Source organism: Pan paniscus, chromosome 2, assembly GCF_029289425.2.
Source record: "Pan paniscus chromosome 2, NHGRI_mPanPan1-v2.0_pri, whole genome shotgun sequence".
Taxonomy (NCBI): domain Eukaryota; kingdom Metazoa; phylum Chordata; class Mammalia; order Primates; family Hominidae; genus Pan; species Pan paniscus.
This window is the reverse complement of record NC_085926.1, coordinates 37230160-37248935: the sequence shown is the minus strand read 5'-3', so window position 1 is coordinate 37248935 and position 18776 is coordinate 37230160. Positions and strand designations below refer to the sequence as shown.

The window sequence follows — 18776 nt, the reverse complement described above, 5'->3', positions numbered from 1 at the left end:
CTATACTTTCTAAATCTGTATCTTGGACTGATAAATTACACGTTAGAATACCTAAAACATTAAACTTACTTTGATTTGTCCTAAAGCTACCTATTTCAAACTTCTCAAAATAACACTAGTTTTGTTAATAAATTAACAGAAAGTAACAAAAACCCATGAAGAACACTCATAACAAAAATAGGTAACAAGATATTCTTCAACAAACAATACAAATGAGTGGAGAGAAAACACCAATAGCAGTAAAATATGCAATTGTTGGGATCTGTATAGGAGAAAGCAGAGGGAAGCGACAAGGTATCAGATGGACCTGACAGCAGGAGAACCCCAGAAGTCAACAGGTACTCATTACAAAATGATTTGAGACAGCAGGTCAAACCAGGAGTGGTCTTGCCTACTCCGATGGCAAGTGGGTACACATGGCCCTCAGGAAGACATAAAGGAATTCAAACAGTCTAAGTGCTATGAAAAATTACCCGCCCCCCTCAAAATTACAGGAAACATAATTTATTTTATAAAAAAGACTTAGGGTTAGGAAAAACAAAAAGAAGCCTGAAATACATAACAGAAGAACCCAGTTAACTCTTGGAAGTTGACGCTGACTGTTCATGCAGACAATTGATATTCTGTTGCTAACACCTCATTTCATTAATTCCAACAACGTATCTTAGAAAAACCATACAAATAAAAACTTCAAGAACTGACCCCTGGTCTTGTAGGCTGGACTGGTTAGTTATTCGTATAACTAATGAGATGCATATGAAACTACCCTAGCACACACAACAGTTCTGATAAATATGAGATTTAATTACTATTTTCAAAGTACTCATCACTGAAACTTACCTCTCTTAATTCTGCTATTCTCCGAAGTGATTTATCCTGACTCTGACTTAATATACCCTTTAATTGAGAGAGAAAAAAAAGCTGGTTAAACAGCTAACTGTATGACATAGTTATACAGTTATACAAAGCAAGTCAAAAATAATTATTTTTAAAATATTACAACTGTTTATCCAAAAATAACCTGAAGATAGAGGACAAGCCTAAAATGTTAAAGATGTGACCATATTGAAAAATCTGTTAAGTTAGATCATGATGTTATAGAACTGTTCTGCATCCTGGCAGTGGCAGTGGTTCAAAATCTATACATTTGTTAAAATGCATGGACATGTAAACCAAACAAAAAGTCAATTTTACTGTCTGTTCAATTTAAAAAATAAAATGTTTTAAAATTAAATCAAATTCCAACTGCCGTTTATTTCACTGAAACTTATAATGTGTGGAACACATCAATTAACAGCCTGTTCTAAAGGTTTTTGTGGCTTAGAAACAAAATAATTGTCTATATTTAAAAAAACAAAACCAGCCGGGCGCAGTGGCTCACACCTGTAATCCCAGCACTTTGGGAGGCCGAGGCAGGTGGATCACGAGGTCAGGAGATCGAGACCATCCTGGCTAATATGGTGAAACCCTTTCTCTACTAAAAATACAAAAAAAATTAGCCAGGCGTGGTGGCAGGCGCCTGTAGTCCCAGCTACTCAGGAGGCTGAGGCAGGAGAATGGCGTGAACCCAGGAGGCAGAACTTGCAGTGAGCCGAGATCGCACCACTGCACTCCAGCCTGGGCGAAAGAGCGAGACTCCATCTCAAAAAAAAAAAAAAACATCCAGAAAAATTCTCAGAGAACATCAGATGGCTAAATTAGTAACCATACACTAAAAAAAATCAAGAAGCTGGCCGGGCGTGGTGGCTCACGCCTGTAATCCCAACACTTTGGGAGGCCGAGGCAGGCGGATCACCAGGTCAGGAGTTTGAGACCAGCCTGTTCAACATAGTGAAACCCCATCTCTACTTAAAAAAAAAAAAATTAAAAAATTAGCCGGGCATGGTGATGCGTGCCCGTAGTCCCAGCTACTCAGGAGGCTGAGGCAGGAGAATCGCTTGAACCCGGGAGGTGGAGGTTGCAGTGAGCCAAGATCGCACCACTGCACTCTAGCTTAGGCAACAAAGCAAGACTTCTCAAAAAAAAAAAAAAAAAAAAAAAAAATCAAGAAGCTAATAAAAGAGTAATATTGTGAGATGAAATGACTCACCCTTTCCTGGGGTGGGGTAAGGAAGGTACTTTTCTCTAGTAAAGGAAATTAAACTTGGAAAGTTATGACCTATGGAAACAAAGTAACCACATATTCCTGTACAACATAAATACAGACGTAAAGGAATAGGGTAATCTGGAGCTTCACTGGTTTGTGTGGACTAACAAGCAAAACAAGGGGATACAGACAGGCAAATGGCTTACCTATGACCAAGGGAGTATGACTGGATTGTATTGTGGGGACTTGTAAGTGAATAAAACAAAAACCAAAGTTCTTTTCCCCAAAAAAGCCACGAACACAGGTTTTGTTTGTTCAGTTTCAAATATAAAATTTTAAATGCAGGAACATGCCATGCTGAGAATGATGAAAAACTGTAGTGCAGTAGTTATAAGCACGTGCTCTGCAGTCTAACTGCTAGGAAAAAGACCCTGGCTCTCCTCCTTACCTCTTACAAGCTGTGCAACAATGAACGAGTCACTCTCCCTCAGTTTCTTCACAGGAAAGAGGCTAGAACTAAATATACCAAAATGCCTGGCACACAGTAGGAGCTCAATAAATGTTAGCTAGTACAAGCAGCATAGGTAAGAGTGTTCGCAATACCTACTATTTTAATTTCATTGGCTCTATTGAAAAGATATTTGCCTATTTTAAAAGGTTTCTAGGCAGGTACACATGTAGAAAAGAGAGCGAAGCATTGAATTTTATCTTTTCTTTTTTGAGACGGAGTCTTGCTCTGTCACCCAGGCTGGAGTGCAATGGCACGATCTCGGCTTAATGCAACCTCCGCCTCCCAGGTTCAAGCAATTCTCCTGCCTCAGCCTCCCGAGTAGCTGGGATTACAGGTGCCCGTCACCACACCCGGCTGATTTTTGTATTTTTAGTAGAGACAGGGTTTCACCATGTTGGCCAGGCTCGTCTCGAACTCCTGACCTCAGGTGATCCACCCGCCTTGGCCTCCCAAAGTGCTGGGATTACAGGCGTGAGCCACCACGCCTGGCCAACTATATTTTATTTTAAAACACAGCAAACTGATGGCACCATTTGAAAGGGAATGGATATTTCTCCTTAGCTCTGAATTATCACCTGGAATACCCGGTGGGAAATTTCCATAGCCAATGCATAGAAACACAAGCAAACAGGATGACATAGTGGGGCCAAGGTGGGTCACCCTGAATATAATAGTTTCTTATCCCTACATACTTAATCAAAAGCTTCACAAGCAGCAGCCGCAGGAAATAGTTATTATAGAAGAGAGGATGCTTGCATTTGGACCCTGATATAATGATAAGAAACAGATGTCTGCAGGTATTTAAAAAGCAGAAGGAAAGCATAGAAGGTTAGATATGTCTTTACCACTAAAACAAGGAAGCAACCTGTAGACTGAGACACTAGAAAACATGCTTGAGAGAGGCATGCTGTAAATCCTAACTTCTTAAACACTACCGAGATCTGTAACTCAAGGAAGCTCATCCTTAACAGAGGTAAAATCTCTGGGATCTCATTCACTTTCTCTTTATCAAAACCCCCAATAATGGTAAAACAAGCTTAATATTTTGTTCATATGCAGAATTATTTAAAAGGAAGGCTTAGAAATATCTTACTATGTAAGATCTTTCTGATTTAAAAATTATGACTCAGTAATGCAGTTGACAAATCACTTACTTGTAGCTTTTTCTTCTCTCTCTGAAGCATCTGATAAGCTGTAACAAGCTAAAATATAGTCATCAACAACATTAGTCATTCCTAAATAAATGCAATTATTCTAAAGTCCACTAAAAAATTCTCTTTATGAAAGTCAAAAAATAAATTAGAAGAGTCCTTAATAGGATAACCTAATTAGATGCATGACGGTCAAAACTAACATAGGACATACATTTCTAAAAAATAAAATGTAAATTTGACAGACATTAAATCTCCATATGACTTCATCTTAGAGATACACCTCTAAATTTCAATACCTAATTCACAGGTGGGGATTCAAGCCAACTTGCCTAAAGGCAGGAGGCTACTCAAACTATAGTTACAGACTAAATCAGCAACAGCATCACTTGCAAGTTTGCTTGAAACAGAAATTCTTGGGCTCCACCCCAATCTAACTGAATGAGACTTGGGAAGGGTGTGGAGAGACAGGAAACTATGTTTTAATGAGCTCACCAGGCGATTTTTCTGCTTTGGACTATAAGAGATCATGTAATTGATTTCTAAAAGTTCCTTCTGGTTATAGGGTCTGTGACTACAGCTCTGCAAAAATCTGAGCAAAGAACCTCATAATCAACAGATGAAAACTGGTAATTCAAGTCCTTAAAGAGATATTTAACCATTTAACCTAAACAGGATATTTAAACATTCTAGCACACCCTAATGAAATTATGGATTAACAAATCTTTTCAGCCTGGAAGTTACATAACATTACTCATCTAGGACCAGGTGCAGTGGCTCATGCCTGTAATCCCAACATTTTGAGAGGCGGAGGTAGAAGGATCACTTGAGCCCAAGAGTTCGAGACCAGCCTGGGCAATTTAGTGAGACCTTGTCTCTATTATAATTAAAAAAAAAAAAAAAGTTACTCATCTGAAGGCTAAGTACATGGCTCCAGTGAATTCTTTGGACCCTACTATGGAAGTGCTAAAGAGATAAGCTGCAGGTTTAAGAGGAAGCATCCCCTATTCGAGTTTTGCCATTTACCTTAGAAGGCTGCTGTGTCCCAAATGCCACTAGTGATATCCTGAATCAAAAGACAGGCAGCAATACAGCCAGGCATGGTGGCTCACACCTGTAATCCCAGCACTTTGGGAGGCCAGGACAGGAGGATTGCTTGAGCCCAGGAGTTGGAGACCAGCCTGGGCAAAATGGCAAAACGCCATGTCTACCAAAAATACAAAAAATTAGCCAGGTGTGGTGGTGTGTGCCTGTGGTCCCAGCTACTCAGGAGATTGAGGTGGGAGAATCACCTAAGCCTGGGAACTCAAGGCTACAAGGTGAGCCGTGATCATGCCACTGCACTCCAGCCTGGGTGAAGGAGTAAGACCTTGTCTCAAAAAAAAAAAAAAAAAAAAAGCAGCAATGGAAGGTGGGTCTAGCAACAAAGAATATAAAAAACAAAATTCTGCCTAAGACCGGGACTCTCCCCTTATTATTATCATAACACCAGACAGAAAAATGGTGTTCACAGCCGGGCGCAGTGGCTCACGCCTGTAATCCCAGCACTCTGGGAGGCCAAGGTGGGCAGATGACAAGGTCAAGAGTTCAAGACCAGCCTGGCCAACATGGTGAAACCCTGTCTCTACTAAAAACGCAAACATTAGCTGAGCATGGTGGCGCATGCCTGTAGAGTGAGGCAGGAGAACTGCTTGACCCAGGACCCGGTAGGCGGAGGTTGCAGTGAGCCGAGATCACGCCACTGAACTCCACCCTGGGGTACAGAGTGAGACTCCGTCTCACAAAAAAAAGAAAAATGGTGTTCACATTTACCAGTGTAACAACCCTGCACATCCTGAACATGTATCCCTGAACTAAAAATAAAAGAAAAATTGTGCTCAAAAAAGGGGTGGAGGGGGGTTGTGTGTGGAAGAGTAACCCAAGAATCAGAGGTCATTTACAACATTATTTCATCCTAGGTACTAACAATGCCAAAGAGAGGTAGAGACAAAGTCTATGAGTTCTTTTGATTCCGATAAGCTGCCTGACTCTGAGACAGAATACTAGAAACAACCAGAAAGACCTAAAATCAAATCCAGACACTGCAACTACAACCTGTCCAACCATAAGCAAGTTAGTTACCAGGCAACATAAGCAAGTTACTATGAGTCTCCAATCCTTCTTCTACAAAACTGAGCTAATTAACATCTACGGGAATGGTACAATATTACATGACATTATAAATATAAAATACACAGGACAGGTGTAGTGGCTCATGCCTATAAGAACAGCCCTTTGGGAGGCTGAGGTGGGAGGATCACTTGACTTCAGGAGTTCAAGACCAGGCTGGGCAACATAGCAAAACCTCAATTCTACGAAAAAATACAAAAATTAGATGGGTGTGGTGGTGTGCGCCTGTAGTCCCAGCTACTTGAGGGGGCTGGGGCTGAGGCTGAAGGATCGCTTGGGCCCAGGAAGTTGAAGCTCCAATGAGCCGTGTTTGAGCCACTGCACTCCAGTCTGGGCAACAAAGTGAGACCCTGTCTCAAAAACAACAACAACAAAAATTAAATATAAAATACACATGTCTAGCATACGTAAATACTACTTATACCACTACCCCAGCTTCAAACTTAAAAGCCATGGTTAAGTTAGTGAAGTAACAAAGATTCATGACGATTATTAACTTTGGTAGAAATTTAAAAATAAAAGTTAAAAAATTTTAAAGGAAAAAGGTGCTTGATTCTACAAGTGCCTCATGACATACATGGCTTTAGTGCCTTGTTTATATCTCTGGGTGGGTTCCAGCCAGCCTATATATTTAAGCCTGATAATTGCTTCCTATTTTGTCAGCACTTCGCAGTTTTAAAAGATATCTTATCTTGTATATTTCATTTGGGTTGTTTTGTTTTGTTTTTGGTTGTAGGATAAAATTACTCATATTGTAGTCATAATTGGAAACAGAAGTTACAACTATCTTTAATATACTGACTCTGAACTTTAGTATTCATTAATTAAAATTAACTACAATGGTGATTTACAAACCATAAGACAATAAAACATTACACATTTTAAGATAAACAAACAAAAAAATATAGACAACTTACTCCAAAAAAGCTTTCCTGAGAAAGAACTGTTTTAACTGCATAGGATGCAGAGGGAATTGAGGGAGGGCAACAAATAAAATTTAGCCTGAAAGGAAGGTGCTACATTCCTAAAGGATTGAAAAGTGAAATGGACTAGCATTGACTTCCTTCCTCCCTTAGACCAAACAGGGAGTGTCATTCTCAAGGGTTTAGCAATGAAAAGATTAATCCAAGGCAAAGGTTTAAATGTAGGTACAATGAGAATGAACCAAATCTGTCAAATAATCAGGCTACCTAAAACAATTTTAGAGTCAGTAATAATGGGACTCTCACTGGCAGATGAGGTCATTTTGGAGCCGCATCAGTTAGAGAGGAATAAAGGAGAGGATATGAGCCAGAAGATCAACTCCACACTGGGTGTCCAAGTGACCTTGAACAGAGGGACTACCAAAGGAGAGGGGAACAGAATATAAGAACCAGAAGGCTACAGACAACAATCTTCTCCAAAATTTTACTGAGTCTTGCCAAAGGGCCTCTGTCTTTACTTAACTAGATATTGAGAGTCTTTAACTAGATAATGCCACAGACTACATACCATTAGTAACCAGGATATAGCCAGAGAATTAACAGTTTAGCCAATCACAGGAGTAAAGCAATACAGTAATATGAATGAGAAAACAAGGGGAAGAAATTTTTGTACAGGCAAAAAGGTCATGCTCCTACCTCAGAATATTTTCCTCTGTAGCTACTTAAGCTTCGTTCCATTCTTCGCAACCGCTGAATCAACTGTTCTTTGTTGAGACTGTCTGAATTTCCTACCAAGTCTTCAGCCTCGCTATCCATATCAGAGGGTGGATCAAAACTGGCAGTAGAACTGTCCAGGTCAAGTCGATTCAGGGATTCTCTGGAAGATGTTCGTACCAAAGACTCTTTAGAAGAAGACCGGAATAGAGATTCCTTTATCGGACTTCGAAACAAAGACTCCACGGAGGGCACCCGGAGCTGGAGCTTCTGTGCAAAAGACTGTGTGTCACCTGACTGCAACCAAAACCCAACAGAATGTGTGGGTTAAAATACATACATTTAGACTTCCATTACCCCATCACCAGCAATAATCGAATAAAAGTTCTAACAAGTTGAATTTATATTCCTGACATTTTACATAATACATTGTTTTCTGAAAAACAAAACACTTGGTTATTGCTGAAACAGTGTTGGACCTGGAGTCAGAGGACTGGGGTGCAGGTCCCAGGTCTGTCACCTAGAGGTAGAATGCCCTTCAGTAAGTCACTTTCCTTCAGTTTGCACATCTGGAAGAAAGAAAAACACAGTACTTTCCCAGCCGACCTCACAGGTGTATTGTGAGGATTCATCCACTAAACTGTGAGATCCTTGAAGGTAGACCATCTCCATACACCATCTGTAACAGTGCATACCCAGTGTCTAAAATGTAGGTATATACCATGAAATGTGAAGTGTGTAATTGAACTCAAGTGGGCTTTATCTGGAGGGTCTTTATGGACATGGTGATTCTTGATCATTCCCAAGAAAAGAGGGGAATTGGGACAGGGGGAGGGTAATGTGTAATGAACCCACTTTGTTTAATAAGGGAATGTGAGGCAGAGTTGACTAGTAACAGCCAATTCTGCTCTACTTACCATGTGTCTACTAGGAATAAAAATAAGCATTAACAAATCACGGAGGACAGTTGAAAGGTCTGAGTTAGAGTCCCTCTGCACAAATCAGTAACTCCAATGTTAGACAGTGATAAGGAAGACCTGTTCTCCTAATTAATTGGAATAACAAATTAATTTAGTCACAATGAAAAATAATATGACCTAATTAAACTAACTGTTCTAAGCAGTATTATTTTGTTCAGGTCACAGCAGTCAATATTTACTGATGTCTCCTAGAAGCTCATTCTCATTAGTTAACAACTGGGTCACTAAGATCTCAAAGGTGCCAGGAGTGAAATACTCCAGGGAAACTGAGGTCATGTGTAGGCAAAAAATACAGGAAAATAAAAAGATTCTCTTCAGTCTAGAGTTTGAAAAATCAAAACAGAAATGTTTTGCTCACGGATTCTAGAGATTTAATAATATTGGGCAAGGTAGGAGTAAGAGGAGATAATATGCCCCATACCTTCATACACACAAATTTATCACAGGTGGTTTAAAAGAGTAAAAACTGGAAACAATCCAAATGTTTATCACTAGAGGATACAGTTTATAAATTATAGTATATGGAGAGCACTCCCCAAGGCAACTTGAAAAGTATGTCCTGGGCTATAAAGTATTTTCAAAAAAAATTTAAAAATAAACAATAACATATGGAAAGAAGTTCAAGATAAACTATTAAATGGGAAAGGTCAAATTATAAAACAATATGTATATTGTAAACTCATTTTGACTAAGTACTCCTTATCCAAAAAGCTTGGAACCAGGTATTTTGGATTTCAGATTTTTTCAGATTTTGGAATATCTGCATATAGATAGTGAGACATCATGGGGATGAGACCCAAGTCTAAACACGAAATTCATTTATGTTTCATATACACCTTATACAGATAGCCTGAAGGTAATTTTATATCATATTTTTCACCATTTCTGTACATGAAACAAAGTGTGTACACTGAACCGTCAGAAAGCAAAGGTGTCACAATTTCAGCCACCAATACAATCTATGGTTGTCTGGCACCACCATCATTCCTGACTGAACTTACATGCTACTGATAAGCAATAATTTTCTTATGCGTATTCACCCATAAGTACTTCACAGTAAAAGAAATATATATATATGACATACCATTAATACAGTAAAAAAAAATGTGTTCAGGGTAACTAAGCAGCACAGTATTATCACCAGAATATCTGTAATAGCTGTTAAGCAACAGCAACAACAAACAATGGTAAGCTTTCAGTCTCTATCTACGATGCTGTGTTTTGATTGAAAGGTTACGCTACACTGTATTTTCTTTTTTTAGGTAAGAAGAAACACCGGAAGCAATTGAGGGACCAGGAAATGGATCCACTAGGAAGGAGGAGGCATTCTGCAGGATGGCTTTTTAATTTTTTTTTTTTTTTTTTTTTGAGACATAGTCTTTCTCTGTTGCCCAGGCTGCAGTGCAGTGGCGTGATCTCAGCTCACTGCAACCTCCACCTCCCGGGTTCAAGTGATTTCCGTGCCTCAGCCTTCCAAGTAGCTGGGAATACAGGCATGTGCCACCACACCAGACTAATTTTTATATTTTCGGTAGAGAGGAGATTTCACCACGCTGGCCCGGCTGGTCTCGAACTCCTGACCTCAGGTGATCTGCCGACCTCAGCCTCCCAAAGTGCCAGTATTACAGGTGTGAGCCAACACGCTGGGCCTCTGCAGGACTTTTTAACATTTTCAACAAATCTTCATATAACAGAGCAGAAAAGAAGGAAAAAAACACAGCAAGTAAAGCACATGAGTCTTGGCCCCATGTGGAGCATCATGGGGAACCTGCCCTTGGCGCCATCTGGCCTGCACATGTGCCACTGTATTACCCTTTGTGGGCATGCTCGCATGAGAGAATCTGGGTATGCCTGGAAAAGATCATCTTACAGCTAGAGGGCGGGGGGAGGCTTTCTTCTCTTAGGAACACTGAATAAACTATGTTGTACACCAGTGTTTTGACTCCAACTCATCACGAGGTGAGGTGTGAAGTTTTCCACTTGTGGCATCATATGGGTACTCAAAAAGTTTCAGACTTTGGAGCACATGGATTTCAGATTTTTGGATTAGGGATGTTCAATCTTTATAGGATACTTTGCCCCAGTAATAAGAGGGTCCACAGGCTGCTATGTTTTAAGAACTCTAGGATGTGCTTTTTACCATGTCTTCAACCTTGCTGTCAACTATGGTTTCCTGCTGCTGTCAATATGCTCAAACATAGTAAGCATCCCCCCCTCTTTGTGTATATACATTGTTTTTAATTTGCTAAACCCAACAATCAACTTTTCAGAAATTTGTTTAAAATAAAGGTAAACAAGCCAGACGTGATGGCTGACATCTGTAATCCCAGTCACTTGGAAGGCTGAGGCGGGAGGACTGCTTGAGCCCAGGAGTTTGAGGCTGCAGTAAGCTATGACTGCACCACTGCACTACAGCCTGGGTGACACAGAGAGACTCTGTCTCAAAAAAAAAAAAAAAAAGTAAACAAACTGAGTGAAGGCATCTTTTTGTTATGAGAATTAATGAGATCATATATGTAAAATGTTTCATATATGTCTAATACACAGTACACAATAAATACCATTTTTATCACTTTTTAAGAAAATATCTGTAATATTTAAGAAAGTGCAAAGCCCTCAGTGAGCTTATTTCCTGAATATCACCCACATTCATTCTTTACCTTAATTAAAATTCTGAATTTGTTATAAAGTTGACTTATTCAAGTTTTTGTATCCATAACTATATTTAGTCTTTTTGGGCTATTCTATGACAAGAAAATATGGATTTTAGGCCAGGTGTGGTGGCTCATGCCTGTAATCCCAGCACTCTGGGAGGCCAAGGCGGGTGGATCACCTGAGGTCAGGAGTTCAAGACCAGACTGGCCAACATGGTGAAACTCTGTCTCTACTAAAAATACAAAAAATTAGCCAGGCGTGGTGTCAGGTGCCTGCAATCCCAGCTACTCAGGAGGCTGAGGCATGAAAATCGTTTGAATCTGGGAGGCAGAGGTTGCAGTGAGCTGAGATCACGCCATTACGCTCCAGCCTGGGCAAAAAGAGCAAAACTCTGTCTCAAAAAAAAAAAAAAAGAAAAAATATGCATTTTAAATCATACTCTTTAATAATATTCTTTAAAGATCACTGGATATGTTCTGTACAGTGCTGTTTAGACTGATGCCTCCCAATATTTTACCCCTACTTCATGGCACTTATAGAAAATTATGTATTTCTAGAGAATTTGGGATTAACTGGAGTGGCTGCTCAAGACTAGAGTCAACAGACCCAGGGACTTGGGCTGTTCCCACAACCTGACCAGCCTCACTGACAGTTATGAGGATCTAAGCTCACAAGACACCTGTCCACAGAGTTTGGGAAGCTCATTTAAACATTTGTTTTTTGGGGGGTTTTTTTTTCTTTTTTTTTTTTTGAGACGGAGTCTCGCTCTGTCGCCCAGGCTGGAGTGCAGTGGCGTGATCTCGGCCCACTGCAACCTCCGCCTCCCGGGTTCAAGCAATTCTCCTGCCTCAACCTCCTGAGTAGCTGGAATTACAGGTACCTGCCACCACGCCCAGCTAATTTTTTTTTGTATTTTTAGTAGAGACGGGGTTTCACCATGTTGGTTAGGCTGGTCTTGAACCCCTCACCTTGTGATCCACCCACCTCGGCCTCCCAAAGTGCTGGGATTACAGGCATGAGCCACCGCACCCGGCCCTAACCATTTGTTAGACAATACTTCCGAATGTTTTGTCTATGTAATTTAGTTCACAAATCATTTAGCTCATAAATCAACTTGTCTAGACTCATGCCCTGGGTTCACAGAATTAGAAATAATACTATTTTACATTAGGGACTACTAAGAACAACCAGGATGATGATAATAGTCATCACTAAAACCAAAGTCAGCAAATGTTAATCTCCAACACTGCTATCACAATTTTTTTGTTTTTCCTTGAGACAGGGTCTCACTCTGTCATCCAAGCTGGAGTGCAGTGGTACAATCTCAGCTCACTGCAGCCTCCACTCCCAGGCTCAAGCAATTCACATGCCTCAGTCCCCTGAATAGCTGGGATTACAGGCACACACCACCACACCCAGCTAATTTTTGTATTTTTTTTAGTAGAGACAGGGTTTCACTATGTTGGCTGGGCTGGTCTCGAACTCCTGGTCTCAAGCGATCCACCTACCTCAGCCTCCTAAAGTGCTGGGATAACAGGCATGAGCCACTGCGCCCAGCCTGCTATCATAATGATTTTTTTTTCTTCCTTTTTTGGAGGGGTTCAAACAAAAAATGACTTGAGCCCCTCTCTATAAATAACTTTTTAAAATCAAGGACAACCTAAACTCTAGTAGTAAAATACACTTTAAAATAGAGAATACTTTAAAAGATCTCATTCCTTCATATTCCCCTTCCACCTTATATAACTCAGTATGTCTCTCAATAATGGCTACCTCCATGATCTTTTATAACTATAAACTCAGATCACAGTTTTTCAAAAAGTTTTCACTTTCTCATAATTATTATTATTATTATTATTTTTTTTTTTTGAGACAGAGCCTCACTCTGTTGCCCAGGCTGGAGTGCAGTGGCACAAACTCAGCTCATGGCAACGTATGCCTCCTGGGTTCAAGCGATTCTCATGCTTCAGCCACCTAAGTAGCTGGGATTTCAGGCATGTGCCACTCCTGGCTGACTTTTTCTATTTTTAGTAGAGACAGAGTTTTGCCATGTTGGCCAAGCTAGTCTCGAACTCTTGGCCTCAAGCGATCCGCCCACCTCAGCCTCCCAAAGTGCTGGGATTACAGACAGGCGTGAGCCACAGTGCCTGGCCTTGCATTAATTTTTAAAATGAGAAATAATACAATCTTGCTTTCATTTAAAACTTTTTCCAAGAAACCATGAGCAAACCTGTGTTTACCATATATACTGTACTGAATATTTGGACATCACCATTTCAATGTAAAGTCAGATGCTAATAATTAACACAGACTGACCAACACTCTGAAATGACTTGTTATTTTCTAAAATAACAATTAGTAACAGACCTGAGGAATGCTTGGTTCACTTCCATTAACACTGTCAGGAGATTTCGAGGCATGAGTAGATGCATTCTAAGAAAAAGAAAGAAACATTGTAAAGCAAAAGAACAAAAAACTAAAGGTTTAAAACTGTTAAGAATAAAGCCCATGTGCCAAGACCTATCAGATACATTTATCTATTAAACAAAATTAGTAATTGTTCATTTATTAGAATATTTTCATGCAAGGCAAAACTATTGTAGTATGGTAAGTATTTTAGAAAATTCATTTTGCTGTAATACACAGAACTCAATAGCAAAGATTAGTATGTAGAAAAACCTATTTCAAGCTAGTCACATACCTCTTCCCATTATGTCCCCAGTTTTTCCCCCATAACAAAAATCAACATCAGGGAATCAATGCACAAATCTCACTCAAACAGAAAACTATCCAGAAAAGGAAGTAATGTCAATTTTTTCCTACAATAAAATAATACTCAAAATTATTTGGGCTAAGCTCTGAAAAATATCTTGATAGCAAGAAACGGTAATGTCTCATTCATTTGAAGTTAGCAATCTAAATGAAATGATAATTTTCAGAAGAACTTAAAAACCTCTTCTTCCACACGCGAAAGATTTTTGTTTTGTTCTGTTCTGTTGGTATGCCAAAGGCTCCCAGTTAAGCAACATTCTACTGATTACATCATACTGGCATAGATTTCATGATACTAGATGAGATTCTTTGAGGTTCAAAATTCTACATTGCATTTATAATACACTGTCTAACTAAAATTAGTTAGAACTACAGAAGTAACTCATGATAAAATAACTTCCATGTTTTAAACAAAAATATTCCACCAAATGCCAACCACTATGTTTCAGTAGTTACATCTTGCATTTCCCCTTGGTCTAGAGCTGACCAAGGAAAGGCAAATATCTGACCTAACTTATTCTTAAGTGAAAAAGGTGCTCAGTTTTGCAAATGTGTTTTCTACTTTTTGAACATTGATTAAGTAGTTTGATGGTAGGAAATTATTAATTTTTAGGTGTGATAAATAATATTGTGGCTAAAATTTTTTAATCCTTTTTTTCTGAGACAGGGTCTTGCTCCATTGCCCAAGATGGAGTACAATGACATGCTCACAGCTGACTACAGCCTCAAGCTCCCAGTCTCAAGGGATCCTCTCACCTCAGCCTCCTCAGTAGCTGGGACTACAGGTGTGCACTACCAGGTCCAGCTAATTTTTGTACTTTTTGTAGAAACAGGGTTTCCCCATGTTGCCCAGGCTGGTCTCAGGTGATCTGCCCTCCTCAGCTTCCCAAAATGCTGGGATTACAAGCGTGAGCCACCATGCCCAACCATCTTTATCTTTTAGAGTAGTGGTCTCCAACCTTTTTGGCACCAGGGACGGGTTTCATGAAAGACAATTTTTCTACAGACCGGCGGTGCAGGGATGGTTTTGGGATGATTCAAATGCATTACATTTATTGTGCACTTAATTTCTATTATTACACTGTAATATATAATAAATAATTATTCAACTCACCATAATATAGAATCAGTGGGAGCCCTGAGCTTGTTTTCCTACAACTAGACAGTCCCATCTGGGGGTGATGGGAGACAGTGACAGATCATCAGGCATTATATTCTCATAAGGAGCATGCAGCCTAGATCCCCCGTATGCACAGTTCACCACAGGGTTCACGCTCCTATGACAATCTAATGTCACCACTGATCTAACAGGAGGCAGAGCTCAAGTGGTAATGTGGGTGATGGAGACCAGCTGTAAATGCAGATGAAGTTTCACTTGCTTGCCTGCCTCTTACCTCCTGCTGTGCAGCCCAGTTCCTAAAGGGCCACGGACCTGTGCCTGGAGGTTGGGAAGCACTGTTTTAGAGATACATACCAAAATATTTACTGATGGAACAGAACTTCTGAAATTTGCTTCAAATATCCAATGGGGTGGGAGTGGGGAAGCCAGGGGGAGCTGTACAAGTAGGCAAAATGGTAGTGGTACGGTCAGGGAAGTGTGGGGGTAGGCTAATAGATAAAACAAGATGGCCATGAGTTATTAATTATTGGCATTGGGTAATAGATATGGGGAGGGGTTCTTGTGCCAATACTACTACTATTTCCACTTTTGTAATATGTTTCAACTTTTCCCTAATAAAGACAAACTTTAAGTACCTCCTCTTCCCTCTAATAAAAAGCTATCAAATTTCATCAGTCTAAGACATTTCCTTAAAGTTAGATGGGGAAGAAAGGTTGGGAGAACATAGGAATTAACTTTTATCTTCCAGTTGCCTACATGGCATCTACCTGTGTGACATTACAATGAATGCCTTCTAGGTCTAAAAATATAATATACTACATACTATAAAGCAAGGGTCACAAATCTCTGGGCCACAGTCCAGTATCAACTCATAGCCTGTTAGGAACGGGGCCACACAGCAGAAGGAGAGCGGTGGGTGAGCAAGCGAAACTTCATGTGCATTTACAGCTGCTCCCCATCACTCGCATTACCACCTGAGCTCTGTCTACTGTCAGATCAGTGGTGACATTAGATATTCATAGAAGTGCGAACTCTGCTGTGAACTGTGCATATGAAGGATCTAGGTTGTGTGGTCTTAATGAGAACGTAATGCCTGATGATCTGTCACTGTCTCCCATCACCCTCAGAAGGGACCATCTAGTTGCAGGAAAACAAGCTCAGGGCTCCCACTGATTCTACATTGTCATGAGTTATATAATTACTTCATTACGTATTACAATGTAACAATAACAGAAATAAAGTACACAGTAAATGTAATGCGCTCGAATCATCCCAAAACCATCCCTGTGCCCCCAGTTCATGGAAAAACTGTCTTCCACGAAACCAGTCCCTGGTCCCAAAAAGGTTGGGGACAATTGCATAAAATACAAAATATACTTTACAGAGATCAACAATTCTCTTGGCCAGTTAATATATTGAAAATTAATAGACAAATTATGGAGAAAGGAAATGAAGGGGCTCCATAAAATATTTAGCTTAAGAGGAAGAACAGCAAGAGTCTATATTCTGTTTTAAGTAAATAACTTGACACATGATTGTGGTCCATACAAAAAAGCTACACTGGGCTGGCGCGGTGGCTCACGCCTGTAATCCCAGCACTTTGGGAGGCCGAAGTAGGTGGATCACCTGAGGTAAGGAGTTCGAGACCAGCCTGGCCAATATGGTGAAACCCCATCTCTACTAAAAATATAAAAATTATATTTTTTATAAAAACGTCGTGGTGGCAGGCACCTGTAGTCCCAGCTACTCGGGAGGCTGAGGCAGGAGAATCGCTTTAATCCTGGAGGCAGAGGCTGCAGTGCACCAAGATGGTGTCACTGCACTCCAGCCCGGGAAACAGAGTGAGACTCCACCTCAAAAAAAAAAAAAAAAAAAAAAAAAAAAGCTACAACTGGCCAGGCTCAGTGGCTCATGCCTATAATCCCAACACTTTGGGAGACCGAGGCAGGCAGATCACCTGAGGTCAGGAGTTCAAGACCAGCCTGGCCAACATGGTGAAACCCCATCTCTACTAAAAATAAAAAAGTTAGCCAGGCATGGTGGCGAGCACCTGTAATCCCAGCTGCTTGGGAGCCTGAGGCAGGAGAATCACCGGAACCTGGGAGGCAGAGATTGCAGTGAGCTGAGATCACAACACTGCACTTCAGCCTGGGTGACAGAGCGAGACTCTGCCTCAAAAAAAAAAAAAAAAAAAAAAGCTACCCTACAATTGTTTGAAATATCACCCCATTAAGCACACAGAGAACAACATTTAAAAACTTCTCCTCATATATATATTTCAATTTATGTACTAAACCACGTATCTAAATAAATGCAGGATAGCTTATGAAAAGTACTGGCCTAAGTTGCCCTGTGAATTTACATTACGAATATTTAGAAGTAAAATTAGAGATCTGTCACTATTTGTAATGCCTTCTCCATTTCTGCCAAACTTTTGTTCATCTTTCAGCTTTCAAATTTTGTGAAGCTCTGTATGTGAAGCTTTATACGGTTCCTGGAAGGCTAACACATTCCTTATGCCTTTTTTTTTTTTTCTGTGAAGCCTTAATTCCTTTGTACTTTAAGTGTATGTTGACATGTTTGTCTCCAAAGTAAACTATAAACTCTCAGAGGACAGAGCCCTACATTTTCTTCTCTTTTTTTCTCCCTTCAACTTTTAAGTTCAGGGGTACATGTTCAGGATGTGCAAGTCTGTTACATAGGTAAACGTGTCCCATGGTGAGAATGCTACCATTTTCATCTTAGTCCCCATGACCTAATATTTTGCCTGACTAGTAGTAAGGGCTCAATAAATGCTTATTAAATCCTTATGCAGTTGCTTCCTCTGAAGGCTTTCCCCTAGCGAGGTGCCTGTAGAACTAGCTCAATACATGTCAATACTCAAAACTCACCAATACTTTCTACTGGGGAAAATTAGATAAAAACTCTTTTAAAGTATATTCAACTTAAAAGCACACACAGGTTCCCTGCCAGACTTGTCTTCAATTACATATTGTTTCAATCTTTCAACAACCATTGCATTGACTGCTGAGCACCAAGGTTACGGTAATTTTAGAATTTGGGGTAAACAGCTGCATTTTTCAAAAAACTTAACTAAGCAAAAGTCAGTACCTACTGAACCTGTAATGGATTAGACCCTCACTAAATTTTTATTCTAATATGGGAATATGCTATGGTTTCCCTTGTTCCATTGGGAGAAATAAGTTTCTGACTAGGCTGGGCGTGGTGGCTCAGGCCTGTAATTCCAGCACTTCAGGAGGCCGAGGCAGGTGGATCACTTGAGCCTGAGTTCCAGACCAGCCTGGCCAAAATGGCGAAACCCCATCTCTACTAAAAATAGAAAAGTTAGCCAGGTACGGTGGTGCGCACCTGTGGTCCCAGCTACTTGGGAGGCTGAAGTGGGCGGATCACCTGAGCTCAGGAGGTAGAGGTCGCAGTGAGCCGAGATCGTGCCACTGCACTCCAGCCTGGGTATCAAAAGAAAAAAAAAGTTCTCTCTCAAAAGAAAAAAAAAGTTTTAAAGCCCCACTTTAACATTATTAGCATTTTCAACAACAGAATAAGTACTCAATACAAATGACTTTAATGTACTTATGGAAGTGGCCCTAGGAGAACCTTTACGGTTTTTTTTTTTAATAGCTTCTATTACTACTACATGAAAATATAAAGCAATATTATTTTATGCTTTTCAAAGT

At 40.1% G+C, this 18776-nt stretch overlaps 1 protein-coding gene across 11 annotated transcripts in view; it reads right to left on the bottom strand.

Annotated features, from left to right (window-relative positions):
* Positions 1-18776, bottom strand: part of GOLGA4 (golgin A4) — a 120182-nt gene that overhangs the window by 76252 nt on the left and 25154 nt on the right. For 7 of the 11 annotated variants that reach the window (XR_010111415.1, XM_057301684.2, XM_034956107.3 and 4 more), the window contains 4 exons: positions 13557-13622; positions 7537-7851; positions 3752-3799; positions 841-897 (listed from right to left, as the gene is read on the bottom strand). Coding sequence is in view for 10 of the 11 variants with exons in the window: in XM_057301684.2 (XP_057157667.1) it covers positions 841-897; positions 3752-3799; positions 7537-7851; positions 13557-13622 (486 nt within the window). In the remaining variant the exon portion in view is untranslated. The remainder of the gene's footprint in view (positions 1-840; positions 898-3751; positions 3800-7536; positions 7852-13556; positions 13623-18776) is intronic. The other 4 variants (XM_055109642.2, XM_034956108.3, XM_034956109.3 and 1 more) reach the window with 3 other exon arrangements.